The 22,762-nt window shown below is 35.5% G+C and overlaps 1 protein-coding gene across 1 annotated transcript in view; it reads left to right on the plus strand.

Annotated features, from left to right (window-relative positions):
- The window catches only part of LOC149783687 (uncharacterized), a 168,830-nt gene that overhangs the window by 117,717 nt on the left and 28,351 nt on the right, over positions 1-22,762 (plus strand). Inside the window, exons 15-18 of the mRNA XM_089932889.1 lie at positions 915-1,066; positions 5,784-5,871; positions 14,925-17,237; positions 20,965-21,081. Of these exons, the coding sequence (XP_089789015.1) occupies positions 915-1,066; positions 5,784-5,871; positions 14,925-17,237; positions 20,965-21,081 (2,670 nt within the window). The remainder of the gene's footprint in view (positions 1-914; positions 1,067-5,783; positions 5,872-14,924; positions 17,238-20,964; positions 21,082-22,762) is intronic.

Genomic DNA, 22,762 nt, shown 5'->3' on the forward strand with positions numbered 1-22,762 from the left:
AATCATGATAAGCTTAAGTCTGATAAAATGTGCTAGAATGGTAATTTAAATCTGATGAAATGTACCAAAATGGTAATTTAAATCTGATAAAATGTGCTAGAATGGTAATTAAAATCTGATGAAATGTACCCAATGGTAATTTAAATCTGATAAAATGTGCTAGAATGGTAATTAAAATCTGATGAAATGTACCAAAATGGTAATTTAAATCTGATAAAATGTGCTAGAATGGTAATTTAAATCTGATGAAATGTACCCAAATGGTAATTTTAGTCTGAAATGTACTAGAATTGTAATCTAAGTCTGATGAAATGTACCCAAATGGCAATTTCAATCTGAAATGAACTAGAATGGCAATTTAAGTCTGATGAAATGTACCCAGATGGAAATTTCAGTCTGAAGAAATGTTCCAAAATGGTAATTTCAGTTATATGAAGTATACCCAAATGGTAATTTAAAGCTGATAAAATGTACTAGAATGATAATTTAAATCTGATGAAATGTACCCAAATGGTAATTTCAGTCTGATAAAATGTTCTGAAATGGTAATTTCAGTGTGATGAAATGTACCCAAATGGTAACTTCAGTCTGATGAAATGTACTCAGATGGCAACTTCAGTCTGATGAAATGTACCCAAATGGCAATTTAAGTCTGATGAAATGTACTCAGATGGTAATTTAAAAAATTTGCAGTTGATGTATTAAGTCGAATACAGATTTAAATTATCGTTTATTGATACATTTAGGTGGTAGATAAAAATTTTACCATTTTGTTGTTATTTTCAAATGTTGAACTATATTTCGCGATTTTTTTTGATAATATTAATGGGCACACAGTTAAGAAAAATTTCGAATTTAAATAAATATTCAACTAATTACAATGGTTCTTTAATTCAGAATACTTTTGTTTGCAGAGGAAACAAAGTCTGAGGAGGATTCCACTGATTCAGATGATGAGAAGGAAGAAAAGAACAATATAAAAGGATATCCCACTGAAGATGACAAGCCACTTGAAAACGTTGAAGTTCTAGAAGAGGAATCTAGTGATGAGGATGAACATCGTGTGGTAAGTTTTAATGTGGAAACCACAGTTGTTCACTGTAAAAGTAAATGTGCCTAAAATAACGTTTAGCAATTTAACTGTTATGGTCAAAGGGAAAATGTTTACTGAAGTTTGATTTTTTTCTTACTAGCATGTGTCAAAGTTTAAAAAAATGAAAATATTTAAACATGTAGCAAAATAAGTCCCAGATATGAGAAAATTGAGTTTTTTAGGATTATAAAATTGTGACAATTTGAAAAGGTTACAACCTCTCATAATGTTGGTAGGACAAACAAGACGTGTAGAAGAGGAATAATTTAGTGATGATGATCTTTATCATTTGACCTGTAAGAATGAATGTGTAATCTACTTTAATTGGGTAATTCCATTGCATACTGTAGCTGTACAGGGTGTATTCTGTGATGTGTAATTCCAGTGCATACTGTAGCTATACAAGGTGTATTCTGTGATGTGTAATTCTAGTGCATACTGTAGCTATACAAGGTGTATTCTGTGATGTGTAATTACAGTGCATACTGTACCTATACAAGGTGTATTCTGTGATGTGTAATTCCAATGCATACTGTACCTATACAAGGTGTATTCTAAAATGTGTAATTCTAAAGCATACTGTACCTATACAAGGTGTATTCTGTGATGTGTAATTCCAATGCATACTATAGCTATACAAGATGTATTCTAAAATGTGTAATTCTAATGCATACTGTACCTATACAAAGTGTATTCTGTGATGTGTAATTCCAATGCATACTGTACCTATACAAGGTGTATTCTAAAATGTGTAATTCTAATGCATACTGTACCTATACAAGGTGTATTCTAAAATGTGTAATTCTAATGCATACTGTAGCTATACAAGGTGTATTCTAAAATGTGTAATTCTAATGCATACTGTAGCTATACAAGGTGTATTCTAAAATGTGTAATTCTAATGCATACTATAGCTATACAAGATGTATTCTGTGATGTGCAATTCCAGTGCAAATGGTAGCTGTACAATGTGTATTATATGATGTGTATTTCCAGTGCATAATGTAGCTGAACAGTGTGTATTCTATAATGTGTAATTCCAGAGTTTAACCCATTACCTCATGCAAGTACCAAACAGTTCTAGACAACTTCCTATACAGTCAGCACAAGCCAATACATACCCATGTTGGACTTCAATTGCTGACCATACGCAGCTCTCCACAACAACGTTGGAACTTCTGCAAAAGCAGATTGGATGAAATGCAGTGACATATTGGATCACAGCATAGTCACTATACCATCTCACTGCATCCCAATTAAGGAAGCTTATCACCGCTTCCAAAGAGCCATACTCAAGGCAGCCACTCAGTTTGTCCTTCGTGGCCATCATCCAGTCTATACAGCGTGTTTGGATGAAGAGCGTCAGGCTTTTCTCAAGGAATATGAAGCATGTGAAGACCCAGACATAGCAGATCAACTGATTAAATCCCTGTAACTGACAGGTGCACTTGATGTTAGGAAGCTACAGGGTCACTTAACTTCACGTGCTCCAGCTGAAAATGCTGGAGCTTGATTCACTGACTTGGCTTTGCTCAGCAACCACCAGTTCAAGTCGACTCTGTTGTCAAACCAAATGCTGTTGCTAGCCACTTACTACAAGTGGCAAAAGCATCCCTGGACAAATAGCACCGACATCAAGTACAAGATGAGTGGTAACAATATTGCCGTTGGAAGTGAGATGAAATAGATCAAAATACTCTGGAGGCATTTACATCACTAGAACTTGAAATGGTGCTCTGCAAAATCACATCAGACAAAGCATTAGGATATGACAGTATCCTACTTGAGTTCCTGAAGCATTTTGGCCCAAAGGAAAAGGTATGGCTCACTGCTATATACACCTGGGTTATTAGGGAAAAGTGTATGCTGACTTTGTGGCACCAGGCAAAGATTACTGCAGACCCAAAGTCTGGCAAAGATCCCCATAATGCGGTGAACTAATGGCCAGTCTCCTTGCTTCCAGTTTGTTTTAAGGTACTGGAGCACCTGATTCTCCAAAGAATTGGTCCGAACTTGGAGAACATCATAACTGTTGAGCAGGCAGGCCTGTTGAAAGCTGTTTTTAGAGGAACCTTAAAACTGGAGTTGTTTTCCTTGATCTAACAGTTGGTCTGGTATGCAGGGTTGTTGTTGGAAATATCAGAGTAGTGCCTGGCTGGATAGTTGAGACTGTCGAACTGCTCCTTTGTGACAGGTACTTCAGAGTGCACATTTGACAGAGCTGCAGTTCATGGAGACGTTAGACTAATGGACTCCCACAGGGGTCTATTCTTTTGCCAAGTCTAGTCAATGTTTATATCAATGACTTGCCTAAAACACAGTCATGCAAGTTTATGTACACAGATGACATTGCTCTCAGGACCCAAAGTTACTCATTTACTGAGCTTGAGAAGGTAATGAACAAAAAATCTGGAGGAAAGGTCAGACTTCTTCAAGAAATGGCACCTACAGTCAAGCACAACAAAGACAGTCTCCAGCATCTTCCACCATAACAATGCAAATGTGAACCATGTGCTTTGCATCCTCCTCAGTACCAATACCAACATACCTTGGTGTGACTTTGGACAGATCACCGACATTCTACAATCACCAGAAGAAAACTGCAACAAAACTGAGCACTCAAAACAACCTACTCCGCAAACTGGCTGGCTCAACCTGGGATGCTGGTGCTCAGTCACTCAAGATATTAGCACTGACCCCATGTTATTCGACAGCCAAGTATTGCATTCCTGTCTGGGCTCAATCGTTCCATAATAAATTAATTGACATTCAGCTCTACACAACAATGCACATAATCTCTGGAACACTATGTCCTACTCCTTTACCGTGGCTGCCGATACTCCGCAATATACCTCCTTCACATCTCCATCGCCAAGAAGCGAAAATAAAATTGCTGACTAAAGTCTATGCAAGTGAGAAACTTCCACTGTATGTGGAAATCACTTCACATCCAGCAATCTGCTTGGCTTCGAGATGTCCAATTTGGTTGGGTCTGTTTGTCAGAGGATATGGCATGGAGTGATGAGTGGTCTTCAACAGATGATGTAAATCAATCCCTTGAATCTGAGTCATTCTGTCTGTTCTCAACCTTCCATGACAATTTTTAGACTATGCTGAGCCATTTCTCGACAGGACAGGGGCATTGTGCAGTCAGCCTTGTATGATGGGGCCAGGCCACTGACTCTTCCTGTAGCTGTGGAGCTCTGCAGACCATGTCACACATTGTGAACAACTATTCATTGACAAAGTTTCCTGGTGGACTGCAGACTCTTTACTTTGCTGATGATGGTGCTGTTAAATGGCTGGGCATGCACTGCACACAATAAATAAATATAATAAAATTACTATCAGTGTGTCAAGTTCGATAATAGGCTGGGGATCACGATCATTGTTATTTCTTCCTATTTATTGATTACTATCAGTGTGTCATGGTTGATAATAGGCTCAGGAACAGGATCATGGTGAATTCTTACTACATTCTATTTATGTCATGAAATCCCTTTCAAATACTTCTCATTTCTGACAGGAAGGGACATCATATTTAGTTAAAGAAAAGAAACATGTATTGTGTTGCAGATAGTCACAATTGTACATACTTGGTCTTTATTAAATTTTCACTTTGTTTGACTCAACAGTGTTTACAGTTGTTCACAGACATGTAATTGTTAATTGTATAATTTTAATCCACGAGTGAATGGACCATTATAGTGTTCACTATTCCACTTAAGACATTTAGTTGTTCAAACTTTTCAAGTAATACTATGCCAGATGGATGAAGAACATAAAAGGATGACCACTTTGTACATCTAACAACAAATACATGGTGGGAAGTGTTTAAAAGTATACACAAAATGAAAGGCATCACAAGTTTTGATGGACTTGAATTGCTTGTTGGTCTTTTGGTTGATATTGACTACATTTGGCCTTAGTTTTTCTGTTCAATGAGGCCAATTCCAGCTGTACTGTAATCCATGGAGTTGCCTCCTATCCTCTGTATAGCTAAATTGTACTAGATGAAAAAATGACTTAAGGCAAAGTTTGAAGATATCTGTGATAAAAATTAATTTTTCACCTGCATTTTGAATTAGGAGTAAACCCATGAATGGAAATTATGCAAATTGCAGAATTTTATTTGTAAAAAAAGGCATAGGGGTACTTGTATTCCAAAATAGTATCATATAAGAGTTATTTATTTGATAGAAAGGATATAATGTAAGGTATTCCTAACAGACACTAAATTTGCTTCGTGCAGTAGTACACAATAGATATCTTGTCAGTACTTATCTGAACATGGTATTCAGACAAATGATAATATCATTAGCACACAAATTATCCAGACAGTTCACAAAGTGCATCTAATTATTTTTAACATGTTATAAATGTGAGAGATGACATTAGTTATGCTTGTTCACAACATCATTTATTTAATAGAAAAATTTTAAGATTAAAAGTACTGGGCAAATTCTTATTCAGTTACATAAAGATTGGATGAAATTTGTATGCGTTTTTTTATGAGGACTGGACCATGTAAACATGTGTAATAGTACAAGTAAACATTTTCATTTGATTTTTTAACCTGTTCAAAAGAATTCAAAATGTAAACTAAGAATTAGTAGAAGTGAAAAATTACTTATTGTCTATTACAATTAAGAATTCTTAAAGAAGTAATTACTCTTTGGTAATTTTGCAGATTGAAGGTTTTTCAGATGATGATGAAGGTTTGCCTCACCCTGAATCAAAGATTAATGTTCCAGTTGATGTATATCCAAATGCCAAAGGTAATGTATGAAGTAGTAATGATGACAGGTAATGTATAAAGTGGTAATGATGACAGGTAATGTATAAAGTGGTAATGATGACAGGTAATATATGAAGTGGTAATGATGACAGGTAATGTATGAAGTCGTAATGATGACAGGTAATGTATAAAGTGGTAATAATGACAGGTAATCTATGAAGTGGTAATGATGACAGGTAATGCATGAAGTGGTAATGATGACAGGTAATGTATAAAGTGGTAATGATGACAGGTAATGTATGAAGTGGTAATAATGACAGGTAATGTATAAAGTGGTAATGATGACAGGTAATATATGAAGTGGTAATGATGACAGGTAATGTATGAAGTGGCAATGATGACAGGTAATGTATGAAGTGGCAATGATGACAGGTAATGTATGAGGTGGTAATGATGACACGTAATGTATGAACTGGTAATGATGACAGGCAATGTATAAAGTGGTAATGATGACAGGTAATGTATGAAGTGGCAATGATGACAGGTAATGTATGAAGTGGTAATGATGACAGGCAATGTATGAAGTGGTAATGATGACAGGTAATGTATGAAGTGGTAATGATGACAGGTAATGTATGAAGTGGTAATGATGACATGTGATGTATAAAGTGGTAATGATGACAGGTAATGTATGAAGTGGCAATGATGACAGGTAATGTATGAGGTGGTAATGATGACACATAATGTATGAAGTGGTAATGATGACTGGTAATGTATGAAGTGGTAATGATGACAGGTAATGTATGAAGTGGTAATGATGACAGGTAATGTATGAAGTTGTAATGATGACAGGTAATGTATGAAGTGGTAATGATGACAGGTAATGTATGAAGTGGTAATGATGACAGGCAATGTATGAAGTGGTAATGATGACAGGTAATGTATGAAGTGGTAATGATGACAGGCAATGTATGAAGTGGTAATGATGACAGGTAATGTATGAGGTGTTAATGATGACAGGCAATGTATGAAGTGGTAATGATGACAGGTAATGTATGAAGTGGTAATGATGACAGGCAATATATAAAGTGGTAATGATGACAGGTAATGTATGAAGTGGTAATGATGACAGGCAATGTATGAAGTGGTAATGATGACTGGTAATGTATGAAGTGGTAATGATGACAGACAATGTATGAAGTGGTAATGATGACAGGTAATGTATGAAGTGGTAATGATGACAAACAATGTATGAAGTGGTAATGATGACAGGTAATGTATGAAGTGGTAATGATGACAGACAATGTATGAAGTGGTAATGATGACAGGTAATGTATGAAGTGGTAATGATGACAGGTAATGTATGAAGTGGTAATGATGACAGACAATGTATGAAGTGGTAATGATGACAGGCAATGTATGAAGTGGTAATGATGACAGACAATGTATGAAGTGGTAATGATGACAGGCAATGTATGAAGTGGTAATGATGACAATGTATGAAGTGGTAATGATGACAGGTAATGTATGAAGTGGTAATGATGACAGGTAATGTATGAGGTGGTAATGATGACAGGTAATGTATGAAGTGGTAATGATGACAGGTAATGTATAAAGTGGTAATGATGACAGGCAATGTATAAAGTGGTAATGATGACAGGTAATGTATGAAGTGGTAATGATGACACGTAATGTATGAAGTGGTAATGATGACAGGTAATGTATGAAGTGGTAATGATGACAGACAATGTATGAAGCGGTAATGATGACAGGTAATGTATGAAGTGGTAATGATGACAGGTAATGTATAAAGTGGTAATGATGACAGGTAATGTATGAAGTGGTAATGATGACAGGTAATGTATGAAGTGGTAATGATGACAGGCAATGTATGAAGTGGTAATGATGACAGGTAATGTATGAGGTGGTAATGATGACAGGTAATGTATAAAGTGGTAATGATGACAGGTAATGTATGAAGTGGTAATGATGACAGGTAATGTATGAAGTCGTAATGATGACATGTGATGTATAAAGTGGTAATGATGACAGGTAATGTATGAAGTGGTAATGATGACAGGCAATGTATGAAGTGGTAATGATGACAGGTAATGTATGAAGTGGTAATGATGACAGGTAATGTATGAAGTGGTAATGATGACAGGCAATGCATGAAGTGGTAATGATGACAGGTAATGTATGAAGTGGTAATGATGACAGGTAATGTATGAAGTGGTAATGATGACAGGCAATGTATGAAGTGGTAATGATGACAGGTAATGTATGAAGTGGTAATGATGACAGGTAATGTATAAAGTGGTAATGATGACAGGTAATGTATGAAGTGGTAATGATGACAGACAATGTATGAAGTGGTAATGATGACAGACAATGTATGAAGTGGTAATGATGACAGGTAATGTATGAAGTGGTAATGATGACAGGCAATGTATGAAGTGGTAATGATGACAGGTAATGTATGAGGTGTTAATGATGACAGGCAATGTATGAAGTGGTAATGATGACAGGTAATGTATGAAGTGGTAATGATGACAGGCAATGTATAAAGTGGTAATGATGACAGGCAATGTATAAAGTGGTAATGATGACAGGCAATGTATGAAGTGGTAATGATGACAGGCAATGTATAAAGTGGTAATGATGACTGGTAATGTATGAAGTGGTAATGATGACAGACAATGTATGAAGTGGTAATGATGACAGGTAATGTATGAAGTGGTAATGATGACAGACAATGTATGAAGTGGTAATGATGACAGGTAATGTATGAAGTGGTAATGATGACAGACAATGTATGAAGTGGTAATGATGACAGGTAATGTATGAAGTGGTAATGATGACAGACAATGTATGAAGTGGTAATGATGACAGGTAATGTATGAAGTGGTAATGATGACAGGTAATGTATGAGGTGGTAATGATGACAGACAATGTATAAAGTGGTAATGATGACAGGCAATGTATGAAGTGGTAATGATGACAGGTAATGTATGAAGTGGTAATGATGACAGGTAATGTATGAAGTGGTAATGATGACAGACAATGTATGAAGTTGTAATGATGACAGGTAATGTATGAAGTGGTAATGATGACAGGTAATGTATGAAGTGGTAATGATGACAGGTAATGTATGAAGTGGTAATGATGACAGGTAATGTATGAAGTGGTAATGATGACAGGCAATGTATAAAGTGGTAATGATGACAGGTAATGTATGAAGTGGTAATGATGACACGTAATGTATGAAGTGGTAATGATGACAGGTAATGTATCAAGTGGTAATGATGACAGACAATGTATGAAGTGGTAATGATGACAGGTAATGTATAAAGTGGTAATGATGACAGGCAATGTATGAAGTGGTAATGATGACAGGTAATGTATGAAGTGGTAATGATGACAGGTAATGTATGAAGTGGTAATGATGACAGGCAATGTATGAAGTGGTAATGATATCAGGTAATGTATGAAGTGGTAATGATGACAGACAATGTATGAAGTGGTAATGATGACAGGTAATGTATGAAGTGGTAATGATGACAGGCAATGTATGAAGTGGTAATGATGACAGGTAATGTATGAGGTGTTAATGATGACAGGCAATGTATGAAGTGGTAATGATGACAGGTAATGTATGAAGTGGTAATGATGACAGGCAATGTATAAAGTGGTAATGATGACAGGTAATGTATGAAGTGGTAATGATGACAGGCAGTGTATAAAGTGGTAATGATGACTGGTAATGTATGAAGTGGTAATGATGACAGACAATGTATGAAGTGGTAATGATGACAGGTAATGTATGAAGTGGTAATGATGACAGACAATGTATGAAGTGGTAATGATGACAGGTAATGTATGAAGTGGTAATGATGACAGGTAATGTATGAGGTGGTAATGATGACAGGTAATGTATGAAGTGGTAATGATGACAGGTAATGTATGAAGTGGTAATGATGACAGGTAATGTATGAAGTGGTAATGATGACAGGCAATGTATGAAGTGGTTATGATGACAGGTAATGTATGAAGTGGTAATGATGATAGGTAATGTATAAAGTGGTAATGATGACAGGCAATGTATGAAGTGGTAATGATGACAGGCAATGTATAAAGTGGTAATGATGACAGGTAATGTATGAAGTGGTAATGATGACACGTAATGTATGAAGTGGTAATGATGACAGGTAATGTATGAAGTGGTAATGATGACAGACAATGTATGAAGTGGTAATGATGACAGGTAATGTATGAAGTGGTAATGATGACAGGTAATGTATAAAGTGGTAATGATGACAGGTAATGTATGAAGTGGTAATGATGACACGTAATGTATGAAGTGGTAATGATGACAGGTAATGTATGAAGTGGTAATGATGACAGACAATGTATGAAGTGGTAATGATGACAGGTAATGTATGAAGTGGTAATGATGACAGGTAATGTATAAAGTGGTAATGATGACAGGTAATGTATGAAGTGGTAATGATGACAGGGAATGTATGAAGTGGTAATGATGACAGGCAATGTATGAAGTGGTAATGATGACAGGTAATGTATGAGGTGGTAATGATGACAGGTAATGTATGAAGTGGTAATGATGACAGGTAATGTATGAAGTGGTAATAATGACAGGTAATGTATGAAGTCGTAATGATGACATGTGATGTATAAAGTGGTAATGATGACAGGTAATGTATGAAGTGGTAATGATAACAGGCAATGTATGAAGTGGTAATGATGACAGGTAATGTATGAAGTGATAATGATGACAGGTAATGTATGAAGTGGTAATGATGACAGGCAATGCATGAAGTGGTAATGATGACAGGTAATGTATGAAGTGGTAATGATGACAGGTAATGTATGAAGTGGTAATGATGACAGGCAATGTATGAAGTGGTAATGATGACAGGTAATGTATGAAGTGGTAATGATGACAGGTAATGTATAAAGTGGTAATGATGACAGGTAATGTATGAAGTGGTAATGATGACACGTAATGTATGAAGTGGTAATGATGACAGGTAATGTATGAAGTGGTAATGATGACAGACAATGTATGAAGTGGTAATGATGACAGGTAATGTATAAAGTGGTAATGATGACAGGCAATGTATGAAGTGGTAATGATGACAGGTAATGTATGAAGTGGTAATGATGACAGGTAATGTATGAAGTGGTAATGATTACAGGCAATGTATGAAGTGGTAATGATGACAGGTAATGTATGAAGTGGTAATGATGACAGGTAATGTATAAAGTGGTAATGATGACAGGTAATATATGAAGTGGCAATGATGACAGGTAATGTATGAAGTCGTAATGATGACATGTGATGTATAAAGTGGTAAAGATGACAGGTAATGTATAAAGTGGTAATGATGACAGGTAATGTATGAAGTGGTAATGATGACAGGTAATGTATGAAGTCGTAATGATGACATGTGATGTATAAAGTGGTAATGATGACAGGTAATGTATGAAGTGGTAATGATGACAGGCAATGTATGAAGTGGTAATGATTTCAGGCAATGCATGAAGTGGTAATGATGACAGGTAATGTATGAAGTGGTAATGATGACAGGTAATGTATGAAGTGGTAATGATGACAGGCAATGTATGAAGTGGTAATGATGACAGGTAATGTATGAAGTGGGAATGATGACAGGTAATGTATAAAGTGGTAATGATGACAGGTAATGTATGAAGTGGTAATGATGACACGTAATGTATGAAGTGGTAATGATGACAGGTAATGTATGAAGTGGTAATGATGACAGACAATGTATGAAGTGGTAATGATGACAGGTAATGTATAAAGTGGTAATGATGACAGGCAATGTATGAAGTGGTAATGATGACAGGTAATGTATGAAGTGGTAATGATGACAGGTAATGTATGAAGTGATAATGATGACAGGTAATGTATGAAGTGGTAATGATGACAGGCAATGCATGAAGTGGTAATGATGACAGGTAATGTATGAAGTGGTAATGATGACAGGTAATGTATGAAGTGGTAATGATGACAGGCAATGTATGAAGTGGTAATGATGACAGGTAATGTATGAAGTGGTAATGATGACAGGTAATGTATAAAGTGGTAATGATGACAGGTAATGTATGAAGTGGTAATGATGACACGTAATGTATGAAGTGGTAATGATGACAGGTAATGTATGAAGTGGTAATGATGACAGACAATGTATGAAGTGGTAATGATGACAGGTAATGTATAAAGTGGTAATGATGACAGGCAATGTATGAAGTGGTAATGATGACAGGTAATGTATGAAGTGGTAATGATGACAGGTAATGTATGAAGTGGTAATGATTACAGGCAATGTATGAAGTGGTAATGATGACAGGTAATGTATGAAGTGGTAATGATGACAGGTAATGTATAAAGTGGTAATGATGACAGGTAATATATGAAGTGGCAATGATGACAGGTAATGTATGAAGTCGTAATGATGACATGTGATGTATAAAGTGGTAAAGATGACAGGTAATGTATAAAGTGGTAATGATGACAGGTAATGTATGAAGTGGTAATGATGACAGGTAATGTATGAAGTCGTAATGATGACATGTGATGTATAAAGTGGTAATGATGACAGGTAATGTATGAAGTGGTAATGATGACAGGCAATGTATGAAGTGGTAATGATTTCAGGCAATGCATGAAGTGGTAATGATGACAGGTAATGTATGAAGTGGTAATGATGACAGGTAATGTATGAAGTGGTAATGATGACAGGCAATGTATGAAGTGGTAATGATGACAGGTAATGTATGAAGTGGGAATGATGACAGGTAATGTATAAAGTGGTAATGATGACAGGTAATGTATGAAGTGGTAATGATGACACGTAATGTATGAAGTGGTAATGATGACAGGTAATGTATGAAGTGGTAATGATGACAGACAATGTATGAAGTGGTAATGATGACAGGTAATGTATAAAGTGGTAATGATGACAGGCAATGTATGAAGTGGTAATGATGACAGGTAATGTATGAAGTGGTAATGATGACAGGTAATGTATGAAGTGGTAATGATGACAGGCAATGTATGAAGTGGTAATGATGACAGGTAATGTATGAAGTGGTAATGATGACAGGTAATGTATAAAGTGGTAATGATGACAGGTAATGTATGAAGTGGCAATGATGACAGGTAATGTATGAAGTCGTAATGATGACATGTGATGTATAAAGTGGTAATGATGACAGGTAATGTATGAAGTGGTAATGATGACAGGCAATGCATGAAGTGGTAATGATGACAGGTAATGTATGAAGTGGTAATGATGACAGGTAATGTATGAAGTGGTAATGATGACAGGCAATGTATGAGGTGGTAATGATGACAGGTAATGTATGAAGTGGTAATGATGACAGGTAATGTATAAAGTGGTAATGATGACAGGTAATGTATGAAGTGGTAATGATGACAGGTAATGTATGAAGTGGTAATGATGACAGGTAATGTATAAAGTGGTAATGATAACAGGTAATGTATAAAGTGGTAATGATAACAGGTAATATTTGAAGTGATAATGATGACAGGCAATGCATGAAGTGGTAATGATGACAGGATTTTATGACAGTTTCTTAATATTCTTTTGTTTTTCTTCATAAAGCAATCTGAGCCAATCTAGTAATGGCTGAACCTGGTTGAAGTGACAGTTGCAAGCATTCTAGGAATAACGTCCCTAAAAAGATTGTATAATATTATTTGGATACTGGTATATGAGGGTTTCTTTGGAGTGGTATTAGCTTCTAAAATGAATCATTTGAAGGAATAAATGGATGAGTTAAATGTAAAGTTGTTTGTAAGAAGTTTGTTTTTTTGTACTGACATTTTTACATTTATAGAAAAATGCTCACAAGGCACAAAAATTGAGGATGGAAACTTTGTAATGTCTCTGAATTTCAAATTTGAGTTTCTTGCTGCTAAGATTCAGACACATTTGCAAATGTAACACAAATGTAACACACCTTTTGATTAGTTGAAAGCACAAGATTTCCAGAATAAAATCCACAATCATCAGACTGGAACTTTGATACCTTTACGATCCCATGATTGTTCCTGCTGTATAGTTCCACAGATAATTCTTACATGATCAGACCTACATGTGAGATGTACTCAAACATCAAATAATTTTACATGGTTAAACCTAATTGTGAGATGTACTCAAACATCAAATCATTTTACATGATTAGTCCTAATTTTCAGGTGTACTCAAACATCAGATAATTCTTACATGATCAGACCTAATTGTGACTTGTACTCAAATATCAGAATGTTGCATTCTTTTTGAGTACTGGTTTTTCTTCCGTAAATATTCCTTTTTTGTAGGTTTTGGCACACAGGTTTTGTTTATAGTAATAGAATAACAAGCATGCATGATTTGCTTGTGTTCAAACTTTTCTCAAAACATTATGGAAAGATTGTAAACCCTTGAGCACAAACACATTTTTCATTTCCTCATGTTCTGCAGTATGCTTAAACACAGCCAGTTGTATGATCATAATATTATAATTTTGATTATGTTTCAACATGATTCTAAAAGCTGTGCTTGAACTGAAAATTTGATTACCGTATATACTTGATTATTAGTTTATAAGTCCTACTGTAAACCGTATAGACTTTGATCTCTGCAATTGCATAATCTGCCATGAGATCAGCATCTCTGTTGTTTGTTCTACTAATTGCTCCTTTTAAAATGCAGAGACCCAGATCTGCTAGCACAGTATGTGGTGCCAGATCTGGGTCGGTGCCGAGTTTCAGTTTGACTCAACTTATAGGTGAGTATATATGGTGTATTTTAATATTTGCTGATGTATGTCGGTAACAAACTTTACATTTTACCAGCTCTTTCAACATGACACAATAAAACTTAATTTTGTTAAAGCATATCCACCAATATACATTAACAAATAACTGTGGATATTACCTTTGATTAAATTATTGGTTGAATACATCATCTAAATTCTGTACAAACTTGGCAGTAATGATTGTAATCAGAGCTAAAATAGCATTCTCTTTATGTTTATTTGTAGATACCAAACAGACTACAAGTGATCGCCGACGTCCGTCTCTTTCCTTTTCATCTTCAAGCTCAAGTTCATCAGATGAATCCACACCAAGGAAATCACCACCCCCTCAAAAAATCATTCCAGTTGAGGCAGAGGTACGTGAAATCAAGCCTAAACCAATGGAACAAACTAGCAGACCAATTGTGGAAGTGGCAAATGTACAGAAAAATTACAAATGGGATGAGACCCCACGTACGGATCGAAGCACCACTACCACCACTAGTACTACAAGTAGTACCCTCACAACAGACAGTGAAACTGATGAACAGGAGAAAAAGGCTGTTGGGACTTTGCCACCAGTCTCAGAATCACCTGAGAGAAGAAAACGACAACCAAGCATATCAAGCTCTTCCTCTAGCAGCTCTTCATCTGAAAGTGAGACAGAGGTTGAAGAAGAACAGAAGAAAATAAAGGAAGAAGTTCCAGAGGATATCCGGAAAAAGACAGTAGATTCATCAACAACTTCATACTCTATGACTGAGACTTCTGAAAGTGAAAAAGAACCAGAGAAGGGACAAGGTTTTGCATCAATGCCACCCATCCCTGAAGAGAAAAAGGACAAGGGTTATGCTTCAACAACAACAACAACTACTACTACTACTACCACCACCGGCTCTGAGTCATCTTCTTCTGAGAGTGAAACAGAGAAAGAGGATGAGAGAAAGGAAGAAAATCTTGTCAGAAGATCTCCACCTAAGTCTAGTAGACGCAGTAGTTCTTCAGAGGGTGAAACTGAAGTTGAGACAAAAAGGAAGAATAAACCTAGCTTAGATAAAACTGGAATAGAAATTGCAGACAATGCTGCCAATTTAAAAGAGACAAAAACCCTGTCCAATACTTCCTTGTCAGGCGATGCTACAAGTAGCCCCGAGTCACTAAGTGAAAAGATGCAGCATAAACAACAATTAAGACCCACACCTGAGGAAAGGAAGAAATCAGACAGTGAGTCATCCAGCAGTGAGTCTGAGACAGAAATGACAGAGACAGAAACTACTGAAACAGAGGATGATAAGAAGAAATTGTTTGAACCATTAGAACCAGATGAACCTCAAATAAGTAGCAGTGACTCTACAGCAGTGACCTGGTCAGGGGCAGAAAGTATTGAAACTGAAGATGATAAAAAGAAGCGGTTTGAACCAGTAAAACCAAGACTATCAACCACACCTGAGGCAAGGAAGAGATCAGGTAGTGAGTCATCCAGCAGTGAGTTTGAGGCAGAAAAAACAGAGACAGAAACTACTGAAACAGAAGATGATAAAAAGAAAAGGTTTGAACCAGTAAAACCAAGACTGTCTCCCACACCTGAGGAAAGGAAGAGATCAGGTAATGAGTCATCCAGCAGTGAGTCTGAGACAGAAACGACAGAGACAGAAACTACTGAAACAGAAGATGACAAAAAGAAAAGGTTTGAACCAGTAAAACCAAGACTGTCTCCCACACCTGAGGAAAGGAAGAGATCAGGTAGTGAGTCATCCAGCAGTGAGTCTGAGACAGAAACTACAGAGACAGAAACTACTGAAACAGAAGATGATAAAAAGAAAAGGTTTGAACCAGTAAAACTAAGACTGTCTCCCACACCTGAAGAAAGGAAGAGATCAGGTAGTGAGTCATCCAGCAGTGAGTCTGAGACAGAAACTACAGAGACAGAAACTACTGAAACAGAAGATGATAAAAAGAAAAGGTTTGAACCAGTAAAACCAAGACTGTCTCCCACACCTGAAGAAAGGAAGAGATCAGGTAGTGAGTCATCCAGCAGTGAGTCTGAGACAGAAACTACAGAGACAGAAACTACTGAAACAGAAGATGATAGAAAGAAAAGGTTTGAACCAGTAAAACCAAGACTGTCTCCCACACCTGAGGAAAGGAAGAGATCAGGTAGTGAGTCATCCAGCAGTGAGTCTGATACAGAAACAACAGAAACAGAAACTACTGAAACTGAAGATGATAAGAAGAAAAAGTTTGAACCAGAAAAACCAAGACTGTCTCCCACACCTGAAGAGAAGAAAAAACATACCAGCACATCTAGCAGTGAATCTGAGACAGAGACTACAACAGAGACAGAAACTGAAGATGAGAAGAAAAGAAAACTACAGTTAGCCAAACCTAGACTATCACCAACTCCAGAGGAAAAAAAGAAGTCTCATGGTTCATCCAACAGTGAGTCTGAAAGTGAGACAGAGACAGTTACAGAGACAGACACTGAGAGAAAACAGAGAGGGCCTGCATCAGTCACTGGCCAGGAGCCACCTAAACCTGTTGCTACAGAGGTTTCTAAAGGTATAGATAACTCTTTAAAAGTTATAAAAGGAAATTAGTTTATTACATTAGTTTAAACTCTAGGTATCAATGCATGGATTCCATCTCTACATTCACAAAATTTTTCTAATATGGGGAAAGCCATTTTACAAGGTAATTGCTAACCTCTTGTACCCAAGTAGTTTATTTTCTACCATTTTATCCATGTCGAAATAAAAGAAAGCCATCCTTTCTTGAGACTAATGTTTCATCTTTGGAATGAGTGGCACTGAGTGAGGGACTAAATGAAAGGGTCACTCCTATTCATGTGTTATTGTTTTGTACTAAGATTCAAGCAATGAAAGGTAAGCTTGGACCAAATGGAAGAAAGTAATCTAACCTGTGGAAATCAAAGTTTTCATGGATTAAATAACATGGGTCAAAGTTTATTTGGAACATGAAATAAGGTGATTGGATGTAAGTACTGCAAGTGATCTGAGTTAATGAAAGTTTTCAGTAGGTAGCAGTCTGATTGGATGAAATTTATAGGTAGCAATGTGATTAGATGAAACTTACAGTTAGCAATGGGTTTGGATGAAAATTGTATCTTGCCATCCGATTATTTTGTCAAGCAGTCAGAAGTAAGAAAAGTCCGACATAGAAGTTAAATCTCATCGGTCCCCAATTTCACAGCATAAGCCTTAAATTTAAGTTGAGCTTGAGGACATTTAATTGGTCAGTTTTAATCCAGACAAATTTCAGATCATTGGATTCTAAACTTAAATTTAAGTCTTATCTTAAGTTGAGTGAAGGAATTCAGATATGATCCAAGAATTAAAAAAATCCCAAACTTAGAGTAAGACTCAACTAAAAATTTGTCGTCTAGCTTAAATCACCAACCAGTAAGCAGATGTAGGAATTTGAATTCGGTCTTAGTTTGGTCTTGAGAATTTTCTATAAATAATAATCTTAGGAACAGTGCATTAAATTTTCTGGAAACAGTAGTCTTTGTGACATGCTCCAGGGTTCCCACACTACCAGGAAATTGGGAAAAAGTTGGGAGAAATGATAACTTGTTTCCCAACTGTGAAAAGTCCTTGAATTTTGCAAATATTGATGAAATTAGGGAAAAAACCAGAAATTTTCTGCCACCACTTGATGCCTGAAACAATCACATAATTGAGTTGTAACTAAACTGATCATGAGTTAAATTTATTGAGTTCTAACCAGAATGTTTGGAGTGCAGTATGGATCATTTGGGTGCATGCAGTAAACGTATATGCTAAGTCAATCATATGCTCAGTGGATTAGATTCGTCTAGTAGACTTTTATTTTCAAAGTCAGCTCGATATCCATATTTTTCCTTACATGGATGGTATGAAAACCAGTCTAGCATCACAAGAGGCCAACTTGGTGGTGGCAAAGTGTAGCCACTTATTGGATGGCCTAACAGACTTTAAATGTTGTTAGATCGAGGGATACATGCATGAAATCAACATGAAAATTATCTATTTTCTCATAAATTTTTTGTATTAAAATCGATATGTCTTTAATCTGTTGAAAGACAAGATAAAACTACAGCATTGATGAAATGTAACCTGGTACTCGCGATTTGCATTGCTAGTTGCATGAGTACACAAATCTAACAACCCAAATTTTCAAATGTTATAAAGAAAAAAAATTTAAAAAATATTAAATGAAAGTTGTATACTGTTTATAATAAAAATACAAAAAAAGAAAGAACACAAACTTTTCCATATTTATGTTTTCTGAGTACAACTTCTGGAGTTTTTTTGTATCGCATGACTACCATATTGACATGTGCTCTCTGCTTGATAAATCAGACTGGCCAGATTGCTGGGTTTTACAAAAAGTATCTGACTTTCATTTAATATAATTGAATTTCTGTAGAACAACTGTTAAAGGAGTTTGTTGTTGATATCATGTGACTATTGGACTTATGGTATTGTCGTTTGAGGTTTGTGAAGTAATGTGACTAGTAATGCACATGGCAATTGCTGGGTCAGGTTTCATCTATGCTGTAGTTTTGTCTAGTCTGTCAGCGGATTAAAGACATAATGATATAATACTTTCCATTTCTGAAAAAATAAATCATTTTCCTATCAATTTCATGCAGGTATAGGTTGATATAATATAAGTTTAAATTTTCTAGGCCAGCTGGTAAGCAACTACTATATGTCACTATGGCACAGTGTCAGCAAATTCCAAATTTTCGATATGCAATTGCAGTGACCCTACAACCCAACCAAAATGTCCAAATATAAAAAATGGAGTGGGAATATTTGGAGGAAACTCGTATTAGAAAAGGGACTGCTAATTGTTTTAAGCCAAATTTGTAGTCCAAATTGTTGAATCTCAGCACTGAAATGAGAAATTGTTGTCTCTAGTATTATATGTTAAAAAAACGATATAAGCCCCTACATCAGTACAGATTTGGGGACTGGTTTAATGAATTAGAAGAAGACAGGTTGATTTTACAGAGAATTCAGTCCTTGTTTATACAACAGTATATAATTTTGAAGGTCTTTTGTCAAAATTTAAATCAACCTTTTTGAAAATGTTTTTTAAATGATGGATTTTTAACCAGATCATCTTAAGGAGATTAGGTTGTTTGAAAAATCTTGTTTGGTATTTTTTTGGCACAGATAAATTCAGGGTTAAACTCTTTTTGTTACAAGACAAGATTCTAATTATTTGCATTTATTGTTTTTTTTTACTGTAATAGGAAATGTTTTCTTTCTATAAAATGCAAATATATATTGCTGTAGAATTCTTTAGAATTAAAAGTTTATAAGGAAACAAAACTAATTTATGTTCATTATGTTGTTCCCACTTAGCAACATAATATAGGTCATCAAAATAAAGTTAGAATTTTTATTTTTTACGTTGAAATGACTTTACATGCCAATTTATAGGAATATAATCAAACTTGTTTCGTGTGATACATTTTGTGGTTTTGTACATGATCATCTTTTCTGACTTAGATGTTTTGGAGAGTCTTGGAAGAGAACCATCTTTAGATTTAGAAAAGGCATGTTTTATAATCTAAAATATTCTTTATTTCTATTCAGTAATGCCTGGTCATATGTCAACCTTGAAAAAATTAATTTCACCCTGGAAAACCCCTGGAAATGACCTGGAAATTTATCTTTAGAAAAGCGTGGGAACCATGGTGCTATAAATTGGATGTAAACAGTAATCTTCAGTACAGTACTAAAAATTTTCAGTAACAAAATGAATTCCTTGGGACAGTACTTAAAATTTTCAGTAACAAAATGAATTCTTTAGGACAGAACTCTACATTTTCTGTGAACAGTAATTGTCATGACAGAACATTTTATGAATTTACTCTCAAGAATCAGATTGTTTGCAAATATTGAAATAAAACAGCAGTTTTTGTTAAGTTTCACACTAGACAATAGAACTTATTTCTAAAAGACACATAATAAAGGGGCTGTTTAGAAAAAGGTAATCTGTTAATGAAAATGAATATTTAGAATTGGTTGATTGCTATTATCTTTATTTGACAAATGTAAAACCAAGTTCTATATCTGCTACCATATCATGAGGATTTTAGAGAAAATATATGTATTCACCCTGTTCTTATTTGAATGCCATCAATATATATATATATATATATATATATATATATATAGAGAGAGAGAGAGAGAGAGAGAGAGAGAGAGAGAGAGATGTGTGTGTGTTCACTGAATAATAAAAGGAGTGTTAACTATATTTGTTCCTCTAGCCAAGAAATCTTCCTCGTCTGGCAGTGAGGACAGTAGTGAGGACAGCTCTAGTTCTGATTCGGACTCTGATACTGAAACTACTTCAGAAAGAGATGTGAGAAAGAAACCAGTCTCTGGTATGTCAGAGTTATCTCCCATGGCAAAGTATATTCTAGAGCTGTATTTTGTAAACAGTTGTAGTACATGTAGTTAATGCTTATTAGTTAAGAAAAGAGACAAATTTCATCATTATCTATTGTGGCTTGATTTACAATAGGTTTGATTTGTCAGCATGCATAATATTAGTGTCAGACAATTTGTCAGTAAATCTCACAACATTTAAATTCATAATAATTCTCATGCAATGTGGATTCATGGATTGATTGGTGTTTCACGATACATTAGTACATAAAAGAATCTGATGTGGCAAAGAACCATATCCAGACATACCATGGAAGCTGACCTGAACTGTGCTGGGCAAGATTGCACTATACAACCCACTGAGTGTCGCATGCTAACCACTGAGTCATTATAACTCCTTCTGGACCTGAATGCAATGAGGAGTCTTGTTCAGGGATGCATTTCCTCAGACATCATTAGCAATGTTATTACCTTACTGTGTTGAGTTTGTTTTCAGTGTGTTGACCAATCAAACCTATTATCCCTAGACTTCTGTGTTGGTAGTTATTTTAGCATAGACAGTATTTTGTATGTGAAAGACAGTGCCAGCCTTGTAAGTATTTTAAAAGGTGGGTTGAACTGGTGATAGATTTGTTGACCAATCAAACCAAGTGTCTCAGGATTTCCACGACAGTCACTATAGTAAACTTGAAGTATTTGAAAGTCCATTGCTAGCCTTGTAAGTATTTTGAAAAGTTGGGTCTGAGCTGATTATTGGTAAATTACATGAGCAGAAATTACTTCAGTAGTGATTTGCTCATTATTTTAAAGGAAAACCTACTGACTGTTGCATTGGGTATGTAATGGACACTTAAGTTGATAATTTGGCATTTGTTCTACTAGACTGGACACTTAATTTCATATTTCATATTTTAGCATTTGCTCAATTAGACTAGACACTTATTTTAGCCTTTTTTCTATCTAAAATAACTCCTTAAGAATATCCTTTGGCTAAGATTGAATAAATCTTAACCATTCAGTTTGTACTGACTGAATGACCATGCACTCTTTAAATGTTAGTAATTTCAAAAATATGCTTTAGATAAAGCATAGAAACATTGTCTACTATCATTAATTAGGCTTTCTTGAAGATGAGTATCGCATAAGTCATAGAATGTCTTAATCAAGTCACAGAAAGTCTTAGTCAATAAAAGTCATAATCAGAGCCATATAAAGTCTTGCACATTAATCTGATGTGACAGGTTATTCATAGTCTCAATCAAGCAGACTCTTGCATGGCCTTATCGGATCTTCACCAGATGAGGGTCTAATAGAATGGGTGATTACTCATAGCAGGAACTTTTGTAAAACTTTGTAGATGTGAAACTAGAAAGACATCTCTCCCTGTCTGAGACCTTTTCTGTAATATTTTCTGCAGTCATATGGAAACATTTACACATAAATGAGTGCAGATGCTGATGCAGGATGTGTGTTTCAGTCAGCTTTTAACGTGTAAATAAAACATGACATCTCATCATCATAGTTCTCATTTTTACCCAACCGTTGTGTGGTAGAGAACACGTGACTCATCTCATTTTTACCCAACCCTTGTGTGGTAGACATCACATGACTCATTTTTGACATCATCACAGTTCTCATTTTTACCCAACCCTTGTGTGGTAGAGATCACGTGACTCA

Source organism: Sinohyriopsis cumingii, chromosome 14 (assembly GCF_028554795.1).
Source record: "Sinohyriopsis cumingii isolate HCF-2022 chromosome 14, ASM2855479v2, whole genome shotgun sequence".
NCBI classification, from domain to species: Eukaryota; Metazoa; Mollusca; class Bivalvia; order Unionida; family Unionidae; genus Sinohyriopsis; species Sinohyriopsis cumingii.